The 20628-nt window shown below is 32.6% G+C and overlaps 1 protein-coding gene across 1 annotated transcript in view; it reads right to left on the minus strand.

The window, feature by feature from the left end:
- Nucleotides 1-11113: 11113 nt before the first annotated feature.
- Nucleotides 11114-20628, minus strand: part of LOC110038724 (centromere/kinetochore protein zw10 homolog) — a gene marked incomplete at its 5' end in the record, with an annotated part of 89437 nt that continues 79922 nt past the window's right edge. Inside the window, one exon of the mRNA XM_020743618.1 lies at nucleotides 11114-11386. Coding sequence (XP_020599277.1) covers nucleotides 11303-11386 — 84 coding nt within the window. The remainder of the gene's footprint in view (nucleotides 11387-20628) is intronic.

Below are 20628 nucleotides of genomic sequence, written 5' to 3' on the forward strand. Positions count from 1 at the left end.
TATATTGAATTTCACATTAAAAACTTTATTAGTAGAATTAGTTAATTAAGAGTTTGTTAAAATTACATATTTTTTTCAATTGTGTATTAGTGACAAATAAGCAATTTGAACTGTATTGTTGTGATAAAGTATTGATTTTCTAAATCCTAGTTCGTAGCATCTAGTATTACTCCCTGTGGGATCGATATCAAGGACTCCATTAGAGCCCTGTATTACTTGAGCGATACGTATACTTGCGTTGATAAGTGTGACTTTGCAATTATTGAATATTTTATACATATTTTTATCAAATCTATAACAGTTATCAAGTTTTTGGCGCTGTTGTTGGGGACTTAAATATTCTAGCAACAGTATCAAATTCTTATACTTTTAAGCATATATAAAGTCACTGTCAGCGGCCAACAACTTTCAACAGGGCAACTCCTTAATCAAAATTGTGCCGACAGATAGATTACTAACTCACTTAACAATCAACCCCAAGGAAATCTTCCTAGTAACATTGAGATTAACCTGAGGAGAAGAATAATGAGCATGTTAAAGCTGTTAAGTTAAGGAGTGGAAGAGAATTGGAGGACGTAGTTTGAAACTATGTTGGAATTGACAAAGAGACTATATAAACTGAAAGACCTTTAAAAGATATTTCTAAAGATTTATAAAAACCAGTCTCACCAACCAAAATTAATTTAGAAAAACAACCACATCAATTTCCTCAAAGACTCTAGAAACAAAAATTAGATTAACAATTTTCAAGATTTTTGGAAGTATTTAAGGAAATTACTATTAATATTCCTTTTGTTGAGGCTCTGGTGAAAATGCTCAGTTATGTAAACTTTATGAAAGACATTTTTAATAATAAGAGGATTTTTGAAGATTATAAGACAGTTACACTCAATGAGGAGCACAATGTCATCATTCAGAAGAAGCTTCCTTACAAACTTAAGGATCTTAGGAGCTTTGCTATCCCTTGTGCAATTTGAGAAAGAGTTTTTCAAAATGCTTTATGTGATCTTGTAGCCAACATTAATCTTATGTCATTATCTTTTTTCAAAAGATTAGGATTAGGAGTGGTGTCTCCTATTACTGTGACCCTTCAATTAGTTGATCGATCGATCACTTATCCAAAGGGAGTTATAGAAAATGTTCTCGTGAAGGTAGACAAATTTATCTTTCTTGTTGATTCATAATGTTAGATATAGAGAACGATAAATAAAATTTCATAATATTAGGTAGACATTTCCTAACCACTGAACGAGCTATGATAGATGTGAAAAAGGTGAATTAACTATAAGGGTAAATGATCAGGTTACATTCAGTATATTAAAACCTATGAGATCTCCTTCTACATGAAATGAATATGCTTTTTTTCATATGTATTTGATTGATTATTTATGTAGTGCTATTTTTGAGAGAATTGTGAAGTCAAAATAGTTGAGCTAGAATTGAATGCAGAAAACTCTATAGACTCTGAGGATGAATCTACTCTATTTGTAGAAGATAATTCTAAGACAGTCAGGGAGAGGTTTGATATTTTATATACAATAGAAAATAATGAATGTCTTATTCCTTCTATTGAGAACCCCCTAAACTTGAGATGAATGTGCTTCCCAAAAACATAAAATATGCTTACTTGGGGAAGTCATCTACATTACCAATTATCATATCCTCATACTTGACTAGTTCTTAAGAAGAGAAATTAATGAAAATTCTGAGGAATCATAAGAGAACTTTCATATGGGCCTTAGCAGATATAAATGGGATTAGTCCCTCAATATGTATGCATAGAAAATCCTTAAAAGAGATTAAACTTAATTATGAAAAAAGTTGTTAAAAAAGAAATATTGAAATGGCTTGATGCAAATATTATCTATCATGTATCAGATAGTGCCCAATTAGTCCTATATTACTGTATTCCTAAGAAAGGGGCAGCAATGGTGTATGTAAATGAAAATAATGAATTATTCCTACTATACATGTCCTATTATAGAAAATTTAATTCTTACACTATGAAAGATCAATTTTCTTTACCCTTTCTAGATCAGATATTGGATAAACTAGCTAACCATTTACTGTAGTTAAAGCTTATCCTTTTGGTGCAAATGATATTAATGATTCTAAGAGTGGTAGGATATTTAAAGTGAATGAACGGAGACATAAACCATGTTTATTAGGAGAAAAATCAATAATAAATGAGATTTTAATGCTGGGTCAACCTGAGTAACTATTTATATTTGTATGAGGTTGAAGACGTTAAACTAAGCGCTTCTTGGGAGGCAACCTGTTTATGTTTATGTTTTTATTTATATTTTTATTTATGTTTGTGATTTATGTTTGTTATTTTGTGGAGTGTTTGTATCTGTGTGTTGATATTTAGGATTATGTTTCCTTTGAATTGATTAGAAGTGTGTGAATTCAAGGAGGTGAATCCTTAGTTTTCTTGTTGTGACTGGACAATAGGTATTTTCTTACTGCTACTGTACTCTCTTTATAAATTGTATTTGTGGTTGTAGAATTAGTTTATTTTTAGTTACATGTTGCATTTAAAATTTTCTCTGTGTTTTGATTTTAATCTTGCATAGATGTTATTTACTTGCTACTGCATATATGTTTGTCTTGCTTATACCTGTTAATCATGTGGAAAGATACATATGGGAAGAAGTATTCATGTGTTATTTTCTCTCTGCTTATATTCATGATTTACACTTTTTAATATACTAAAAATTAAGTTTAGGGAGTCGAAGGGGGGGGGGGTGTTGAGGGGAGAAAATCATTTTAAAGCTTAAATTTATTTGTTCTAATAACTTGTATATAAATTTTTTTTTGTTTTAAAAAGGGATTTGAGGAATGTGGTATTAATTTGAAATTAATGTAATTTTGAAGAAGGAAAAAATATAGTATTCTTTTATATTAGATTCTATGTAATTAATACTAGACTATTGTTTAGTTAACATGTTGTTCAACCTTTGAAAAATGATTTTGGTATTCATTTTTGGAAAGTGTTATTTATTTGTGAACTAAATATCCTTAGATATACACTATATAAGAATTGAGAATAAGTAACATTTAAGTTTGGGGGATTTTGATGTGTTGAGAAGAATGCTTGATTTTCGTTATATTTTTGCTCATGTTTATGGATAAAATTGTACTTTAAAGAATGATATTTTTATGTTTTTCTTGCATGTACAACAAATATTATAAGTGAAGCAAAGTGAAGAAGAAATGAAGCAAAGTGGAGGTCACTTTGAGCTATAAAACAACTAGGTGACTGGCGCTAGCTTTTTTGGTTGCCTAGGTACCACTCCCACCCTTGGAGACAGAGGATGGTGCCTAAGTGCCAGTTAGGTGGAGAAAAGGAACCACAACCTAGGGCCTTGGCGCAACTACCAAAAATGCAACAGAGAGCCTAACAAAAAGGCGTCAACCCACTGGCTCCTAGGGGCCATAAATGATCTGAGCAATTTTCAATAGTTCATCAACATGTCGTAGGGAGTTGTGCAACCCAATATAGGGGCCATTTGGAAAATAAAAAGGGTATTTTTATTATTGTTGGAAGTCTATAAACAGTGCTTTACTGTAGGATAGATAGAGAGCATTTTGTGAGGGTTTTGGAGAAATTTGCAAGTGTAATGCGAGGAGACGTTTGAGGAAAGCAGCAAGGGACTTGGAGATCTTTGGGGGAAGCATTCTCAGCACTTTAGAGAGAGGGGAATCCTTGTGATGGTTTAGTAAGTTATGTAAGAATGCAAAGTGTTTTAAAAATTGGGTTGTTCTTAAATGTGATGAATAACCTTCTAAATTTTATTTACTTCTCATTTTGCCCAAGTGATTAGTTAAAATATGTTGTGATTCATAATAACTCAGGAGACCTATGGTAGAACAACTAGGTTATTCACATTGATTTATAAAATATGGTGTAAGTTCTTTATAGGGAGATGCAAACTTTGATGCATTCAAGTTGGTGTTTAAGGACTTACAATAATTTTAACCAAACTGCTTTATGCACTCGGGAGAGAGTAAAAAAGAGAGTTGATCCTATTTGTCACTAGCCACATTCACAATTGATACTTTACATTTTCGACACCACCACTTAAACCATTAGAAGGGAAGGTAGCTTTATAACTTCATAATCACCAAACTAATTATGATAAGTAAGATTTCTGTAGCCGTTAACCTTTAAAATAAATTGCAATTTAGTAGGACCAGTTTATAGAACCTTAACGTAATTCCAATTCTTGGCCAAGAACTAAGCCTAGTAGGATAGAACTTTACTTATGTCTAATTGCCTCACTTATATGGGATTGATATTTCAGATTCAAAATCTAATATTACTAATACGACGTGAGACTGCTAGAATTAGGGAACATCAAGTATTTTGGCATTGTTGTAAGACGTATCACCGACTGAGCGAACCAGTTCAAGCTTGTCAGTCAAATATTGCATAGGAGGCTATTTAGGAATGGTTTTCTCCTGGCCAAGTCATTTGAGAACCAATTTGTAAAATATCTACCGTTCGATTGCAATATGAGTGTAATTATATTTTTTACTGAAATAAAGTATTTTTTTTCTCCTTCTATCTTGATTTTTGAGTTGACATGATGTTTCCTCTTAAAATCCTCACGCGATATTTCCATTTTTGATGGGTCCATCTAAATAAAGATTGATGTGTTCATTTGCACCTTATTATCATTTTCTATGATTTTTGTCGTTCAATTTTTCCTCTTTCACTCAACTTTTTTCATTCATTTCCTTTTGTTCGATTTCTGATGGCTCTGATGCAAACTCCTCAGACTTTTGATCTAGTAGCCACAATCGAGCGATCGATATTGTATCCATTCGAGGTTAATTTCATGGTGGAGGCCTTCATCTTTAACTCAGCCATTAAGTTTAGAGTCGTTTGGTGAGTTGTGATGGCGGTTGATAAGCTGGGTGAGAACTTAGTGCTTTATAAAGGCCATTTGCGATATGATTTGTGGTTGTTCTTCATCATGGAGCTTAGGGTGATTTTTAATTGAACAGGTTTATCACATCACAAATCAAGTCAAACTAGATTGCGAAGATGAAAATCTATGTTGTTTTATGCCAGCAGAAGGAAATCTCATGGTCGGCTAACCTATTCAGTCACATGTTTTCATTTTCGAGTGGAGGCAGACAAATGCCTACAATTTAGGACGACCATCTATTTCCAATTCTTTAGAATTTGAAAATAAAGTCAAGGACTGGAAGTGTAAATTTTTATTGGTTCACTTTTTGAGAGCTAGAGCATCAAGACTATACCAACCAGTTATCCCTTCAAGAGAAAGAAGGGTGCATACTACTCTTGGATTGAGGGGGGTGACAATAATGGATAGCTACTCTCAATTCCCCAGGATACTGATCTCGTGACTGTGAATAGGGTCTTTTTCCTAGAAATATTTGTTTGAAAGAAAACGGACTTGTGGGCCATCTCTGATGTTGAAGAGGTCAAACATGAGATAGAAGTTGCTTCCCGGGCGGCTCGAAAGAAGATCAAACATAAGGACAAGGCAAAAGAGGGCGGGAAGTCATGGCAACAGAAAGAAGGTAGGCCAAGGCCCATGAAAAAGTAGTCGGCTCGGTAGGTGAGGGCTTTCTTTTCTCTATTTCTGCAACCATGTTTTTTATCTAGAAAATTTTTAATGGTGAACTAAATATCATTGTTAGAAGACATTCAACTCATTCTAACATTGATACATATGTAATAGATGCAGCTCCTTCAGGCACAAGTAGGTGAGAATTTGAGGAGCCATCTGGTCGCTCAGAAGAGAGTGGTGCCAAAAAATATTCTGAGGAAGGGGTTAGGGCTCATTTGGTCTTGTCTCACTATGAATTTATATTATTTGTTTATTTGTAAGAAAAGAGGTCATTCGACTAGCTTCTACTGCCTAGACAAACTCTGAGACTGACCCGGAGGTATTATTTCTTAAGGAAGTACAACATATGGAAAGGAATGAGCCATTTTCTGATTCGAGTAATTCTCCCCCTCTTTCCTATAGAAGAAAAGAGAACAAGTTCACCATTGGATTGGGTTAGATTTCAAAGCCAAGGGTCCAAAATTTGGAATTCTTCTGATGGTCAGTACTTAACCATTAACCAAAATGTGGACTAGTACAATAGTTTGCCTTTGGTTGAAATCTACATGCCCTCTATTTTAGAAGTGATCTAGTCATGTGCATTTGTTAAATCTCTCTATGTGTTTAAGCGACCCAAACTTTATAATAAGGACGAACACTTATGCTTGAAGGAATGGGAGGCTTCAAACCTCTGGTCAGTAGTGTTGGACCGATTTGAGATGAAGTGGGCTATCGCCTCCAAAAAGGCTAACATCTCGACCAGGCTTGTGAAGAAGATTGAGAAGCAAGCCATGATAATAAAGAGAAAACTGATAGTGATTGAGGAGGATATTATCACTCTCTGAAATCATTTGGTGATCTCTGAGTAAGAGAACAAGGAGCCAAAGACACGGATGGCGACAATGAAGACCGAGGAGGAGTTCTTTGAGGCACTTATTACCCACATTAGGAAAAAATTATGGGCAAGCAATTTTGGGTTGGAGGTATAACAACGATCGATCAGTTCATTCAGTCGGGTTTCATCGACTTGAAGTTCACTAACTCAAAAGAATTTGCTAATCTTTATACTAGTTTTGAGTGGCTTTTGGGGACGACTCGGATGCCGAAGGCGAAAGAGGGTTTTCAAGTCAGCTTCCTGATACTTAAGAGATTTTTCTAGAAATCCTTTGTAAAGCTAATGTAAATAAAATCTTTTATGTATAGAAAAGACTTGTATATTTTCAATTAGAAAAGAATGACGCTTTTCCATCAATTTTTCACACATTTTCTTCTTTATAATTTTGTGCTTACTGCTTGGTGATGAACATTGTGTTGTTTAATGATTCATCCCTTTTGAATGACTATCAGCCATTTTTGATTTGTCATGGCTCGTCATAAGTTTTATACTGTGATACACCAAAAATATATGCATTTTTAGACCCATATTTTAAACTCATTTTTGGTGATATTGCACTTTAATGGAAGATATTTTTATATTTTCTTACAGGTTGTTGAATTTTAGGACTTAAAGCAAAAAGAAAACAAAAATGGTGAAATTTGGAGCAAAAATGAAGAAGTTGAAAGTTTTTCAGCGCCGGCGGCGTCGTTTGATAGAGAGTACGAATTTAATTAAAGGACACTAGTGTCGACGACGCCAATGTTAGTTCAGCCCTGATTTCTAGAAGATTTGACGAATCTGAACACATTTTGATGAGTATTTGGAGGTAACTATTGGAGAACCGACTCTAGGCTTTATTTGGGGCCAAAATTGATCAGAAAAGAGACTCTTCATGTCATTTCATCCCCTCCATTCAACCTTCCACACATCACACATTCTTCCATTTTTCATTCCACAATCATTTAGAGTCCATTGTTCTTATAATTTAAAGTTTTGTGGTGAGATTAAGTGTGAACTTTTTCCTAAGAGTGTTGGAGAAAGAGAAAAGTGAGAGATTTCTTCTTCCTTCATTTTCTAGAAGAGGCTACAAGGGATTTACTTTAAGAAAGAGTTTTCGATAAGTGTTATTTGTTTATTAGTGTTGTATGAATTTGCTTTTATATATAAAATTTGTTTTTTGTTGTATCTTTCTCATGAAGTCCAAGTAGTTTACTTTATCTTTCTCCCTACTCTGAGATATGGTGAAATGAAGAGATAATATGAATGTGTCAATATTGAAATATAAAATAAATTGTTATGACTTTTCAACTGCAAACTTAATTTACTTTTTGATCTGGTCAATTGAATTGTTAAAATATGTTGTAAAATATATGATCCGGGAAATTGAGTATGAGTTATACAACAGAGTGAGAATCACATTTGATTCCATGAAGGAGAACTTCGTTCATGGAATTAAGTGCACATAAATAGGGAAATATACTTTATTGGGTGAAGAATTGGAGAACCTTTAGGCTGACAAACTAAAATCCCCAATCCAGTCTTAGTGTTTAAAAACTAAAGCGAGAGTTAGCCTTCAGGTGAAGGGAAGTGGGAGCTCTAGAGTGGGAGCTAGTATCCTCCTAGCCTAGCCACGAATTTAGGGACTAAACTTGGGATTAGCCAATGATTTTCTATAACACCGTATCAAGGTAGAGAATTAAAACTGTTTCTATTTGGTACAATACATAATTGAACCATTTATCTCATCTCATTTCACCAGAACCTCATTGTAGTGAAAACGATGCTTTTTCACATAAGAAATCTTCATCACATAAACATAGTTTAATAGTTTAATAGACTAGTAGTTTATGTTTAAACTTTGTATTCCTGTTTTGTTATTAGTTAAATAATTTACTTCTGATAATATCTCAACATTCGAAATTAGGGACAGTAATTTCGTATTGACTTTCTGTGAATTTCCTAGTAAATTTATCATTTCAAATTTAAACCTTGGAGCTTAAATAGAAATTCTTTTATTATTTGATAACGGTACTAATACTTGTGTAGAATCCCAACATAAATTGCTTAAATTTCTTATTCATAAAATATTGCATCAAGCTTTTTGCACCGTTGCATAATAGAGTCAACTATGCAATTTTTACACAACTATATTATCGTGGGATCACACTGCCTGTCTCATTTTTGGTTTGATTGGATTTGTTGCTTCAATCGACCTAAACCTTTTGTGAGGACTTAGGTAGACCTTGTCGTTGCCTTCGTGAGGGTAACCGCTTAGATTCACTATTGGAGTGATTTGCACCTCACTCTTCGCAGATATTGTCTCTACTGGGCAGGGAACCACCTCAGAAGCTATATCCACATTCAACTTCAAGACTGACTTTTTGATACTTGGATTTGTGGGTCATATTTGCTATTAGGGTGTCGATTAGATGTCCATATCATCATTTTCAGTCACCTTTATTTTATGATATTATCACCAGACTCACGTCTTACGTTGTCTTGATTACTTGATTAGATTGTCTCCTCGGTCGAGCCACATCTTTCATCATGACTTAGACGAATCTTATCATTGCTTTTGTTAGGATAATCGTTGAGACTCCCTATTGGGGTTATTTAGACCTTATTCTTTGCGGAACTTGTCGCTACTAAACAAAGAACCACCTCCAAAGCTATATCCAACACAAGCTTGGAGACCAAGAGTTACGATGTAGGAGTGTTGTGGGCTATCCTGCTGACAAAAACTTTTTGGGGTTGCCTTCGACATTACTTCTTCAAATCAAGTTCCCAAGTGTAAATTGGACATGGGAAGGCATAAGAGAAGTTTCTCATAACACAAGATAAGTTTTGAAGTAATACTCCCTTTATCTGCAAGGTAAGGTGACTGCCACTTAGAATTGCCTAAGCAATGTGCAGGTACGGTCGATCGGTTTGATTTGACTGTTGGGAGTTGACCGTTTGATTTGCAGTACTCACCTCCTAACCAAAACATCTAGGAGATGATGGAAACAATATTTTCGGCTCTAGATCTATTTTTTCATGAACTCCTATGCGTGCTCCTTGTAAAGAGTGAGACGCATTTCTTCTCAGTGGTGTCTTTTCCCTTCTTGTTGGTAGTAGGCTTCACACTTATTTCATCTTTTATGATGTTGGACCCAAATTTTTGCGATGAGACATGCCCAAGGATCGGAGCAGAAGGAACCATTACGAAGAAGTATAGAAAGAGACAGAGAGGGACATAAAAATATAAGAGCATACACACACTTTGCCTCGTACTAGTGAACTAAGGTATTCTTGGGCACTGTGATCCATTTTATTTATTGCAACTGGGATGGAGAAGGGTAGAGTGATCCCTCCCACAAAAGTGGCTATAGAAAGAAGAGCCTAAGGTGGCCAAGCCTAAAGAGGCAACAAAAATTTAATACATGCTATGAACCCCCCTATTTATAGAAGATAGAGTGCCAAAGGTGGAAAATTGCATGCCTGTCTCTGCGTTAATAAGGATGTTACATGACATTATTATCTTTTGTCCTTGCCTTTTTGAATTTGTAACTAATTTTGACTTCTTTTAATGTACTTGGAATGCTGGTCAACAAGTAATCGGATCGACCGACCAAACTGGTGTCAGTCTACTGCTTTGCATGACAATCGATCTTTTTTCTAGGATGTCGATCAACTGTGTGAGAGCCAGCCGGTTGGCCTTGAGGTTATCAGTCAGCTTGCTTATTCCTTGATTAGAGAACTTTGAAAATTTTTGTGAAAAATATTTAGTCTCTATTTGATACTTGTGAGATTACTAAGAGTACTAGACCTTTGTCCGTTCGTTGTGTTGGATTCCTATCCCTTGTTGGCTTGGGCTCCCCTTTGATTATTTGATTAGCCTTCAATCGGTCTTCAACCCTTTAGTCTACTGGTTGCTGATCGTCTAGCAGTCTTCAACTCGCCGGATTTATGAATATTCATAACTTCTTTATCTAAGGGATGATCCTCATTTTGTTTCTTTTAATCTGGTCTTGTTATATTCCCTCAAGATACCTGTTGTCCATTTTTTTGGTGTACAAATATAATATATATTAGCCATAGTTCTCTGCTTAAAAAATTAATTTCTACAAAATCTTTGACGCAAAAGGGATTTTCCTATTCTTCCTTCACTGCTCCAAGCAAGAGAGGATAAAATGTTTTCCAAATTGCATTAACAGGATGAACAAATTTGCAATAAGTCTGCGTCCTTAATAGTTCAATCACAAAAATTTACTTCAATAATAAGTCAGATTTTTACAGAATTAGCATCTTGCCCTCAGCATTGTTCGAGGGAAAATTTTTAAGATCGAATTCATGAATTAAGACCGCAAAATTGATCATCAAAAAAAATAAATAAATAAAAATAAAAATAAAAAAACATTTCATTTTTAAAACTAAGAAGAAAATTCAATGTCCAAGGGGGTTTAATTCAATAAAAAAGTTCTGTGGTGCTGCAAAAAATGCTCAAAATATAAGTTTTCACATAATTTATCAGCTTTAACTGATTAGAGCACCTTTAAGGCCCTAAAATAAATTAAAAAAACCCAAAAATCAATGAGATATCATAGTTGGCAAAGGTAGCAATGAAAAATATGACATTAAGTAGCAGTGACATAATTAAATTAAATGAGGGGACAAAATTATTATAAATATAGAAATAGCTTCTATGATATATACTTGAAAATCATAAATAAAGCTTCCATTTGATATATAACTACATAAAAGTTTTCTCAAAACTTGAGAATCAAGTTAAATAATAAAAAGAACTTGAGGTGTTAGTAGCCCAAAACTATGGTGTGATATCTCCTTCAATGGAATGCTCCTACGTTTTTGTGCTCTGTATCCTCCAGAGGCACTCCTTCCTTAGGGGCGAATCAGTAAAAACTGCTCTGATGAAGTTCTCTACCTGCAAAAAGTGAAAAAGCTTAAAACTTCTTATTGTGGTGCATGTGATTTTGTAGAAATGCTGAGGTCCAGTATGGAATGCAAGATGACATTGCGGACAGAGAATCTCAACAGGAGAGAATTAATCTGTACAACAAATACATAACAATAAACCATAAACTCTAATTGATTTAGATGGAATCCTATCAATACTGTTCATCAAAATATAATGTAGCAAGCTTTTTTTGATTTAGAGATTTAACAATAAATGAGTACTGCAAGATGGAATTGAGTATTACATGTATATATATACATGGCAACAAAATTTAAAAAGAAGATTTACATACATATCACTCAATTCTTTTGTATTTACATATCTGACACGTACACTTCAATTTATCTACATATATATATATAGTGGTATAAATGTAAAAAGCAAAAAGTTAAATATGTCAATACATAGGAAATAGGTGGTTGTGCAGAAATGCCCCAATTTACAAAATCAATGTAAGCTGTAGCACGCAACGCATAAAGCCAATTACTTAGTATGCATATATGGTGCACCAAACAGGCACAAGGAATGCATCATGCAGTATCCCAAAAAAACCCAGGTCGCAATTTCATGGATAACCTGCCATCTATAAATGAAAATGGACCATGTATGCCAAAAAGGTACCTCAGTGAAATTAGAAAGTATGTTAAGTAGAAACGAAAGGAACTAGGGAAAGAGGTGATTACCAGTACAAGCTGAAGAATATTTTAGATCCAAGGAGGCCCTCTCAAACAGATTTACCAATCAATTTTGGAGTTAGCCATGCAAGCTTCAAAAAATATAATCTAAAAGCTTTGCAGAATTGGTAAGGGAGCTGGCTGATTTCAGGAGCATTCATAGTCATTAGGCAAATGCAGCAACAGTATTAGTTGGCTCAAACGTCTCAAGATTCAGGAAGTACTTTAAGCAGGATGGGCATGGTCATGAAATAAAGCATCGCTAGTGGGATTAGTGCAATAAGCCGGATTAGATTGGACTCTTCAATAATAAAAAATAGAAAAATAAAGATACCAAAAAAGGAAGAGAGCAGGTAATAGGTTTTTAAGATGTAATATATCACAACTTATCTCATAAAAAGTAACTCTTACAATGTAAAAACTAGAACACAAACGCATAAAGAAGCTTTTATTAGGTCATTAGCTATGATATTAACTCAATGGGAAAGACACTTGAGAAATTTCATTATGTTGAATCTGGACCTGTCTTGTGAATCACACATATTGAATAAAGCGTAAAACGAGAGAGAGAGAGAGTGCGCTGGGACTTGCCCATCTAGACAAATTGGAGTATTCCCGTAATCTTGTGACTCTTTTATATAATCAAATATTGTTGATACATGGGTGAGGTGAGGGAGCCAAAAACCACCCTTACATGGAAAGACCTCCCTATTTATAAGGAAGTGAAAATTACATGATTGCCCCTGCTTTTATGGGAAAGTTGCATGATATTTTGGGCATATAGAAAATAAATGAGCCTGGTTCGGCTATCATATCATTTGGTCGGTTAATCCTGGGGTGGGTCAGGTACATTTCACCTACTCTATTGAGTTGGGTCAATCGGTTGGCCTTGATGGTCCTTTGGTGGTTTGGACTTTGCTCACTTCGCTTGAGTCAGTCGATCGGCTGTCTCAGTCCGACTAGAGACTGTTGAGCCTTGGAGGGGAAACTCATGTTGATGGGGTAGAAATGGGTTATCAGGCAGAGATTAAATCACCGAAATTTGATATGTAGCAGATACAACTAAAATATATAGTCTTTATGTATATATTTTTATTTTTATACCTATTTTTGAGATATTATTTTTATACCTATTTTTGAGATATTGCGCTTTAATGGAAGATATTTTGTGTTTTTCTTTCAGGTACAATAAAAAAAAGATGAAAAATGATAAAATGAGTAACAAATGATCAAATTTGGAGCAAAAATGAAGAAGGTTTGCAAAAAGATTGTGGTGCCTAAGCGCCCAGAACTAGCTCTTACGCGCCAGTAAAACCAAGAAGACCGCGCTTAAGCGCCAAGTACCTCGCGCTTAAGCGTCAATGAATTTGAAAGAATTTTTTAATAGGTGTTTGAAGCAACCCTTGGTGAAAACGTAGGAAATAGTTAATGGACATGAAAATACATTCAATTGGATTTTGAAAGGAGGTAACTCTTGGAAGATTCATTGAATGTGAACACATTTTGAAGAGACACCAAGAAACTTTTTTGAAAATTATAAAAAAACTTGAATTTGACTGAAGAGACTTCTTCCAGCCATCCTCCCAGCGCACTAGAGAGACTCCTACACGCCCCCCATAGCCACGCCACCGACGCCTCTCTCATAGATTAATTAGGATATTTTATTGGAGAGAAGAGAGGAACTGTAGTGTGTGAGTAGAGAGTATTGTAAAAGAAAGGAAGAGAAGAGATTCAAATGAACTTCAAGAGTTTGGTGGAGAGGATTTGAGACGAGTTTTTATTTTTGTGACTACATTTGGTTTTAATTTAAATTTCTTACTTGTTTGCATGATTTCTACTCTCAAACTTAAGTGTGATTGTATTTTTTCCATGAATTCTGAATAGTTTTCTTTATCATTTTTCTTAAGTGTGATTGTGTTTTCTCCATGAATTCTGAATAGTTTTCTTTATCATTTTTCTTAAAATGATAAGTGATTAAGTATTGGATGGAAGTTGTGTGAAGTATAAATTTTTAATATTGGAATAAGTTGTGATGATTTTAAACCTTGTACTTCATTTACTTCTTGATTTGACCAATTAAGATGTTAATATCTGTTGTAAGAACATGTAAGATCTGAGATGACATTATCTCAGTCAACTAATGGTAAGAATCAAATGAAATTGCATGAATGATAATGTAATTCATATGATTGAGTGTAAATAAATAGGGAAATAAACTTTGAAGGTTGTAGAATTAGAGGATTTTAGAGTGATAGACTAAAACCCCCAAGTTGGTTTATAGTTTTAGATTTTGATACGAGAAGTTAACTAGGTGAAGAGAAGAGAGAACTTTAGAGTGAACGCTAGTATCTTCCCTATTTAACTCGTCTTCAAGACTATTCAAATGTTAAATTAGTCAATGTTCTTTATAGCAGCTCTAGTGAGAGTAAAAAATACTATTGCTCCTATTTGACACAACACAATTTAGATACTTTCACAGCAGAATTCCTATACTTATTATTGATTCATGTTAAGGAAAAAATATATTTTATTTATATTGCCATCATTTTACAAATATCTAGTTAAGTTTAGTTAATGGTTTAATTTACTTTTAATTATCAAAAATTACAAAAAAATTGAACTTTCATTCATATTATAACATCAATAGTTTGCGTAAAAAATTTTATAAAGTAAAATTTGCTATCTAATTTCTTACGATTTTAATTGCATATTGTATTTTTTTTTCTAGGGGTTCGATATTCGGAGCTCAATCAAAAAGTCCTATATAACTTTATAACGATACGTATAATTGCATAGTATCTCATAATTAATATAATAATTGCATTTTTATTTGCTTAAAAGTCAAGGTTTTGCCTAGCTGTTGCTGGCGATCAAGTTTTTAACATAGTTGCAAAGTAAAAATTATAAGCAAAGAAAAATTAAAAATATAACTGCATACATCGTATTGTCATATAAAATCGTGATCAAAATTTTTGCCCCGTTGCCGGGGAACAGAAATAAAATTTTAAAGAAATTTTAAAAAAGCAAATTTCTATTTTTAGAAAGTCTTAAATTTTTAGATTTATTATAGGAATATTACAGTGTTGTTTTTATATATGTTCTTGTTTATGTGATTTTATTTTATTTTGTTTTGTAGTAATATATTCGTAGTTTATGTTCTAAAAGACTAATGTCACACGATTCTGAATTAGAAAGAACTATTAAAAGAATAAAAAATACATAAAAAGATCAAAAAATTCAAGATGACAAACCAAAATAATCAAAATGCTGAAATTAATCAAGAGTTTAAACCTTTAAGAGATTTTGCAAACCCTACGGCGGATGAACTTCATTGTAGTATTCAAAAACATGTTGTAGTGGCTAATTCATTTGAACTTAAACCTGTTATTATCCAAATGATATCAAATAATCAGTTTGCGGGAGCACCAACTGAAGATCTAAATTTATATCTTACCAATTTTATAGAATTGTGCTACATTTAAATATGCTGGTGTATCAGATGATACTATAAGACTTAGAATTTTTCCTTTCTCGCTGAGGGATAAGGTGAAGATATGAAACATTCGTTAACACCTGCATCTCTCAGAACTTAGGGTGATTTATAGCAGAAATTTGCGAAGTTTAGAAATGATATTACATCTCTTTCTCAGTTTGAATGTGAATTTATTTATGAAGCATGAGAAGGATATAAATAAATACTGAGAAAGTGTCCACAGCATGCTACACCAGATTGGTTAATAATTCAAACATTTTATAATGGATTAGCTGAATCTCTTAGATCTATTATCAATGTCATTATTGGCGGTTCATTAATGCCAAAATCATTTCATGTAGCTTATGTTTTAATTGAATAGTCGACTGCTAATAATTTTCAATGACCTTCTAAGAGGGTAAATCCTAAGAAAGTAACCAATATTTATGAATATAATGTTTTGGAATGTTAGCAAATCAAGCTGCTACAATTTCAAGCAAATTAGATCAATTTGGAATGAATTTTTCTTACCAATTACAATGATTGAAGAGAATTCATTAGGCTAAATGGTATATTCTCAAGCATCATTAGAAACTTTGAATGTCATAAACAAGCAGAATAACTCATACAGAATACAAGCAGAATAACTCATATTCAAACTATTATAACCCAGGTTGGAATAACCATCATAACTTTAATTGGAACAATACTTCGAATAGTAATAATCAGTAATGGGAGAACAATCAAGCAAACCCATTGGGAAACTGGAACAACCAAAGTAATAATAATTACATACCTACTTATCCTTTAGGTTTTAACAGTAATCCACAATTCAAGGAGAAAAAAATTATCTATATTATCTATAGAAGAAGTGGTGTAGAAGAAGTGGTGTTACAAATGGAAAATTAGTTATAAAGTCAAGAAGCTACAATTAGAAACATTGAGAATCAATTGAGACAAATAGCAAATTTATTAAGTATTAGATTCCAAGGAACGCTTCCTAGTAATACAGAAGTAAATCCAAAAGACCAGAATAAAGAGCAAGTAGAAGCCGTTCAATTTAGAAGCGGAAGAGAGTTGAAAGGTAGAGTTCAAAAAAAGATTGATGTAGAGAGACAAGAAATTAAAGAGCCTGAAGAGGACGCTCCGAAAGGTTTAGAGATACATATTTCTCCACTTAAAATTAATTTGGAAAAACCACTACCTTCATTTTCTCAAATACTTCGTCAACAAAAGTTGGATAAATAATTTTCAAAATTTCTGTAAATCTTTAAGAAAGCTTACAATTAATATTCTATTTGCTAAAGTCTTAGAATAAATGCCAAACTATGTGAAGTTTATGAAGGATATTCTTAATAGGAAAAGAAAATTTGAAGATAATGAGAGTGTTGCACTTACTGAGGAGTGCGGTGCAATAATTCAAAAAAAACTTCCTAAAAAGCTTAAAAATCTTAGTAGCTTCACAATTCCATATGCAATAGGAGTCATTTTATGAGAATGTTTTATGTGATTTAGGTGCTAGCATTAACATTATGATATTATCAATATTAAAAGATTGAGATTGGGAGAAATATCTCTAACTACTGCAACTCTGCAGTTAGCAGATCGTTCAATAACATATCCTAAAGAAGTTATAGAAGATGTTTTAGTGAAAGTTTTAGTGAAAGTGGTTTTAGTGAAAGTGGATCAATTTATCTTTCCTGTTGATTTCATTATGCTAGATATGAAAAAAGTTAAGGGAATACCTATCATTTTGCGGAGACCTTTCCTAGCTACAGAAAGAGCAATGATGATAGATGTGTAGAATGAGAAATTAACTATGCACATCAATGATCAAACAATTACGTTTAATATTTCAAAATCAATGAAGTATTGTGCAAAAAGTAAAAATGATGAATGTTACAAAATAGATGTAATAAAATATCTAAGTGGATGTCATTTCAAAATAACTTTTGAAGATAAATCTGAAATGAAAGAGTTGAAACACGAGCAAAAAGAGGAATAAGATCAATTTGAAGATTTTTATAAGGAAGATTTGAATTATTTTCGAGAAAGTTTTGAAGTTTTGGACACGAAAGAAACAAATAATTTTTTTTGTCCATCGATTGAAAAACCTCATGAACTTGAGTTGAAGTTACTTCCTGAACATTTAAAATGACTTTTTAGAAGATTTCTCAACATTATCGGTTATAATTTCCTTAAAATTAACTACATAAGAAGAAGCGAGTTTAATAAAAACTTTGAAGAATAATAAAAAAAGCTTTTGGATGAACAATTGTTGATATTAAAGGAATCAGACCTTAAATTTACATGCATAGAATTCATATGGAAGAAAACTGCAGACCTAGGGCTGATCCTCAAAAGAGATTCGACCCTGTTATGAAAGAAGTTGCTAAGAATGAAATATTATTTGTTAGATGCTGGAATTATCTACCCTATTTCAGATAGTGTATGAGTTAGTCTAATTCAATGCGTTCATAAGAAATGAGTGACTGTGACTATGAATGAACATAATGAGTTAATACCAACAAGACAAGTCACAGGGTGGCGAGTATGCATTGATTTTAGCAAATGAAATCTTACTGCTAGGAAAGATCATTTTCTACTACCCTTTCTAGATCAAATGTTGGATATACTAGCTGAACATAAATACTTTTGTTTTCTGTGAGGATCAAGAGAAAACAACTTTTACCAGTCCTTATGGTACATTTGCTTTTAGAAGAATGTCATTTGGTTTATGTAATGTCCCTGTTACATTTCAAAGATGTATTGTAACTATTTTCTGTGATTTAATTAAAAAAGGGATTGAAGTTTTTATGGATGATTTTTCAGTATTTGAAACTTCATTTGAATCATATTTAGAACATTTATTGAAAATTCTTAACCGCTGTAAAGAAACGAATTTAATACTTAATTGAGAAAAATATCAATTTATGGTAGCAGGAGAAATTATTTTAGGACATTAGATATCAGAAAAATGGTATAGAAGTAGACCCTGCAAAAATTCAAGTGATCGCTAATTTATTTTACCCAACAAGTGTGAGGGAAATTAAGAGTTTTTTAAGAACATGTTAGATCTTACAGGCGATATATTAAAAACTTTTCAAATATTGCTAAACTTTTATGTCATTTGCTTGAAAAGATGCAATTTTTAATTTTGATAAGTGGCTAAAAGCTTTTGAGCTATTAAAAGAAAAATTTGTCACTACACCAAATATTATTTCACCAAATTGGGAAAAACCTTTTAAAATAATGTGTGATTCAAGTGATTATGCTATTGGAGTTATTTTAGGGCAAAAATATGATAAAATTTTCAATATAATTTATTATGCTAGTAGAACTCTTAATGAAGCTCAAAATAATTATACCACAACTGAGAAAGAGTTATTAGCGATAGTATATGTTTTTAATAAATTCAGATTATACTTAATTGGAACTAAATGTGTTGTGCATACTGATTATTTTGCTATTAAATATTTAATTAAAAAGAATGATGCAAAACCAAGATTGATACGATAGATTCTTCTTTTATAAGAATTTGACTTTGAGATAGTAGATAAGAAGGGAGCTGAGAATCAAATTGTTGATCATATATCCAGGCTTGAATTAAAAAAAAATCACTCTATTTTGAAAAAGAAATTAATGAACATTTTTTAGATGAAGTAATTGTTCAGTATTAATGAGTGACGTGTTCTATAGTATGCCGACAATGCAAATTTTATTGTTAGTTATATATCCTATGAAATGACATACCAACAGAAGAATTTTTGCTCTGAATTCAAGACTTATTTTTGGAAAGGATCTAATTGTTCGAAGATGTGTGCGTTTAGAAGAAACTTATGAAATTATCCAAAAATATTATAATTCTAATTTTGGAGGACAATTTGGTGTTTGATAAAACATCATACAAAATTTTACAATCTAAATTTTAATGACCTACAATCTTTAGAGATGTTAATGTTTATATCAAAACTTGTGATTGATGTCAACGAATAGGCAATATTTCTAGAAGAAATAAGATGCCCCTCAATTATGTGTTGAAAGTTGAGATATTTGATGTTTGAAGATTAGATTTCATCGGACCATTTATATCATATTTCGAAAATTTATATATATTGTTAGCAGTAAACTATGTATCCAAATAGATAAAAGCTGTTTACTTTGATGTGATGCTCGAACTGTTGCAAGATTTTTAAGAACGAACATATTTTGTTGATTTGGGATGCCGAGAGTGGGAAATCATTTCAAAAATGAGAAATTATTAAAAAAACATATTAATTATCAAATTGCTACTGCTTATCATCCTCAGACAAGTGGTTTGACTGAATTATACAATGATGAAATTAAAAGAATATTGAAAAAATATGTGAAACAAAAATGGATTGGTCAGTCAAACTTGATTATGCTTTGTGGGCTTATAGGAACTCATATAGGATTGTTCTCTACAGGCTAATATTTGGGAAAGTTTGTCATTTACGAGTTCAATATGAGCATAAAGGATATTGGGCTAGTAAGAAATTTAATTACAACTTAAAGGATGTTAGTAAGAAAAGACTATTGAAATTAAACGAGTTTGAAGAGATTATGAGTGTAAACAAGCCGAACACAAGTGAGCTTGTTTATATTTCGAGCCGAAAAAACGTGTTCATGTTTGGCTCGTTTGCTTAGTGAGCCGAACACGAGTTGTTCACGAACAAAGAATCGTTTTGACAACCCTAATCACGTAGTCATAAGATATTAAGAGTTTGAGCAAGATTTAAAAATTATTATTTATATTAAAACATTATTTGAATCTAATTTAATAATTTTTATTTTATTTTTTTAATTAATACTTTTAATTGATTATAAATCTTTGTACCCTTGTAGTCATCTAAATTTTTTAAAAGTACTACGTATCAATATATGTGTAAATATATAGCCATATAAATGTATATATATATATATATATATATTAATTTAAACACAATTTACTCACGCGCGACGACGCGACAAAATAGGTGTCCTCCTCGGGCAAAATCGACGTTTCGGACGCGTTGGCGCAGTCCGTTTCGTCATCCGGGGGC

The sequence above is a fragment of the Phalaenopsis equestris genome, unplaced genomic scaffold, assembly GCF_001263595.1.
Source record: "Phalaenopsis equestris unplaced genomic scaffold, ASM126359v1 Scaffold233637, whole genome shotgun sequence".
Classification (NCBI taxonomy): domain Eukaryota; kingdom Viridiplantae; phylum Streptophyta; class Magnoliopsida; order Asparagales; family Orchidaceae; genus Phalaenopsis; species Phalaenopsis equestris.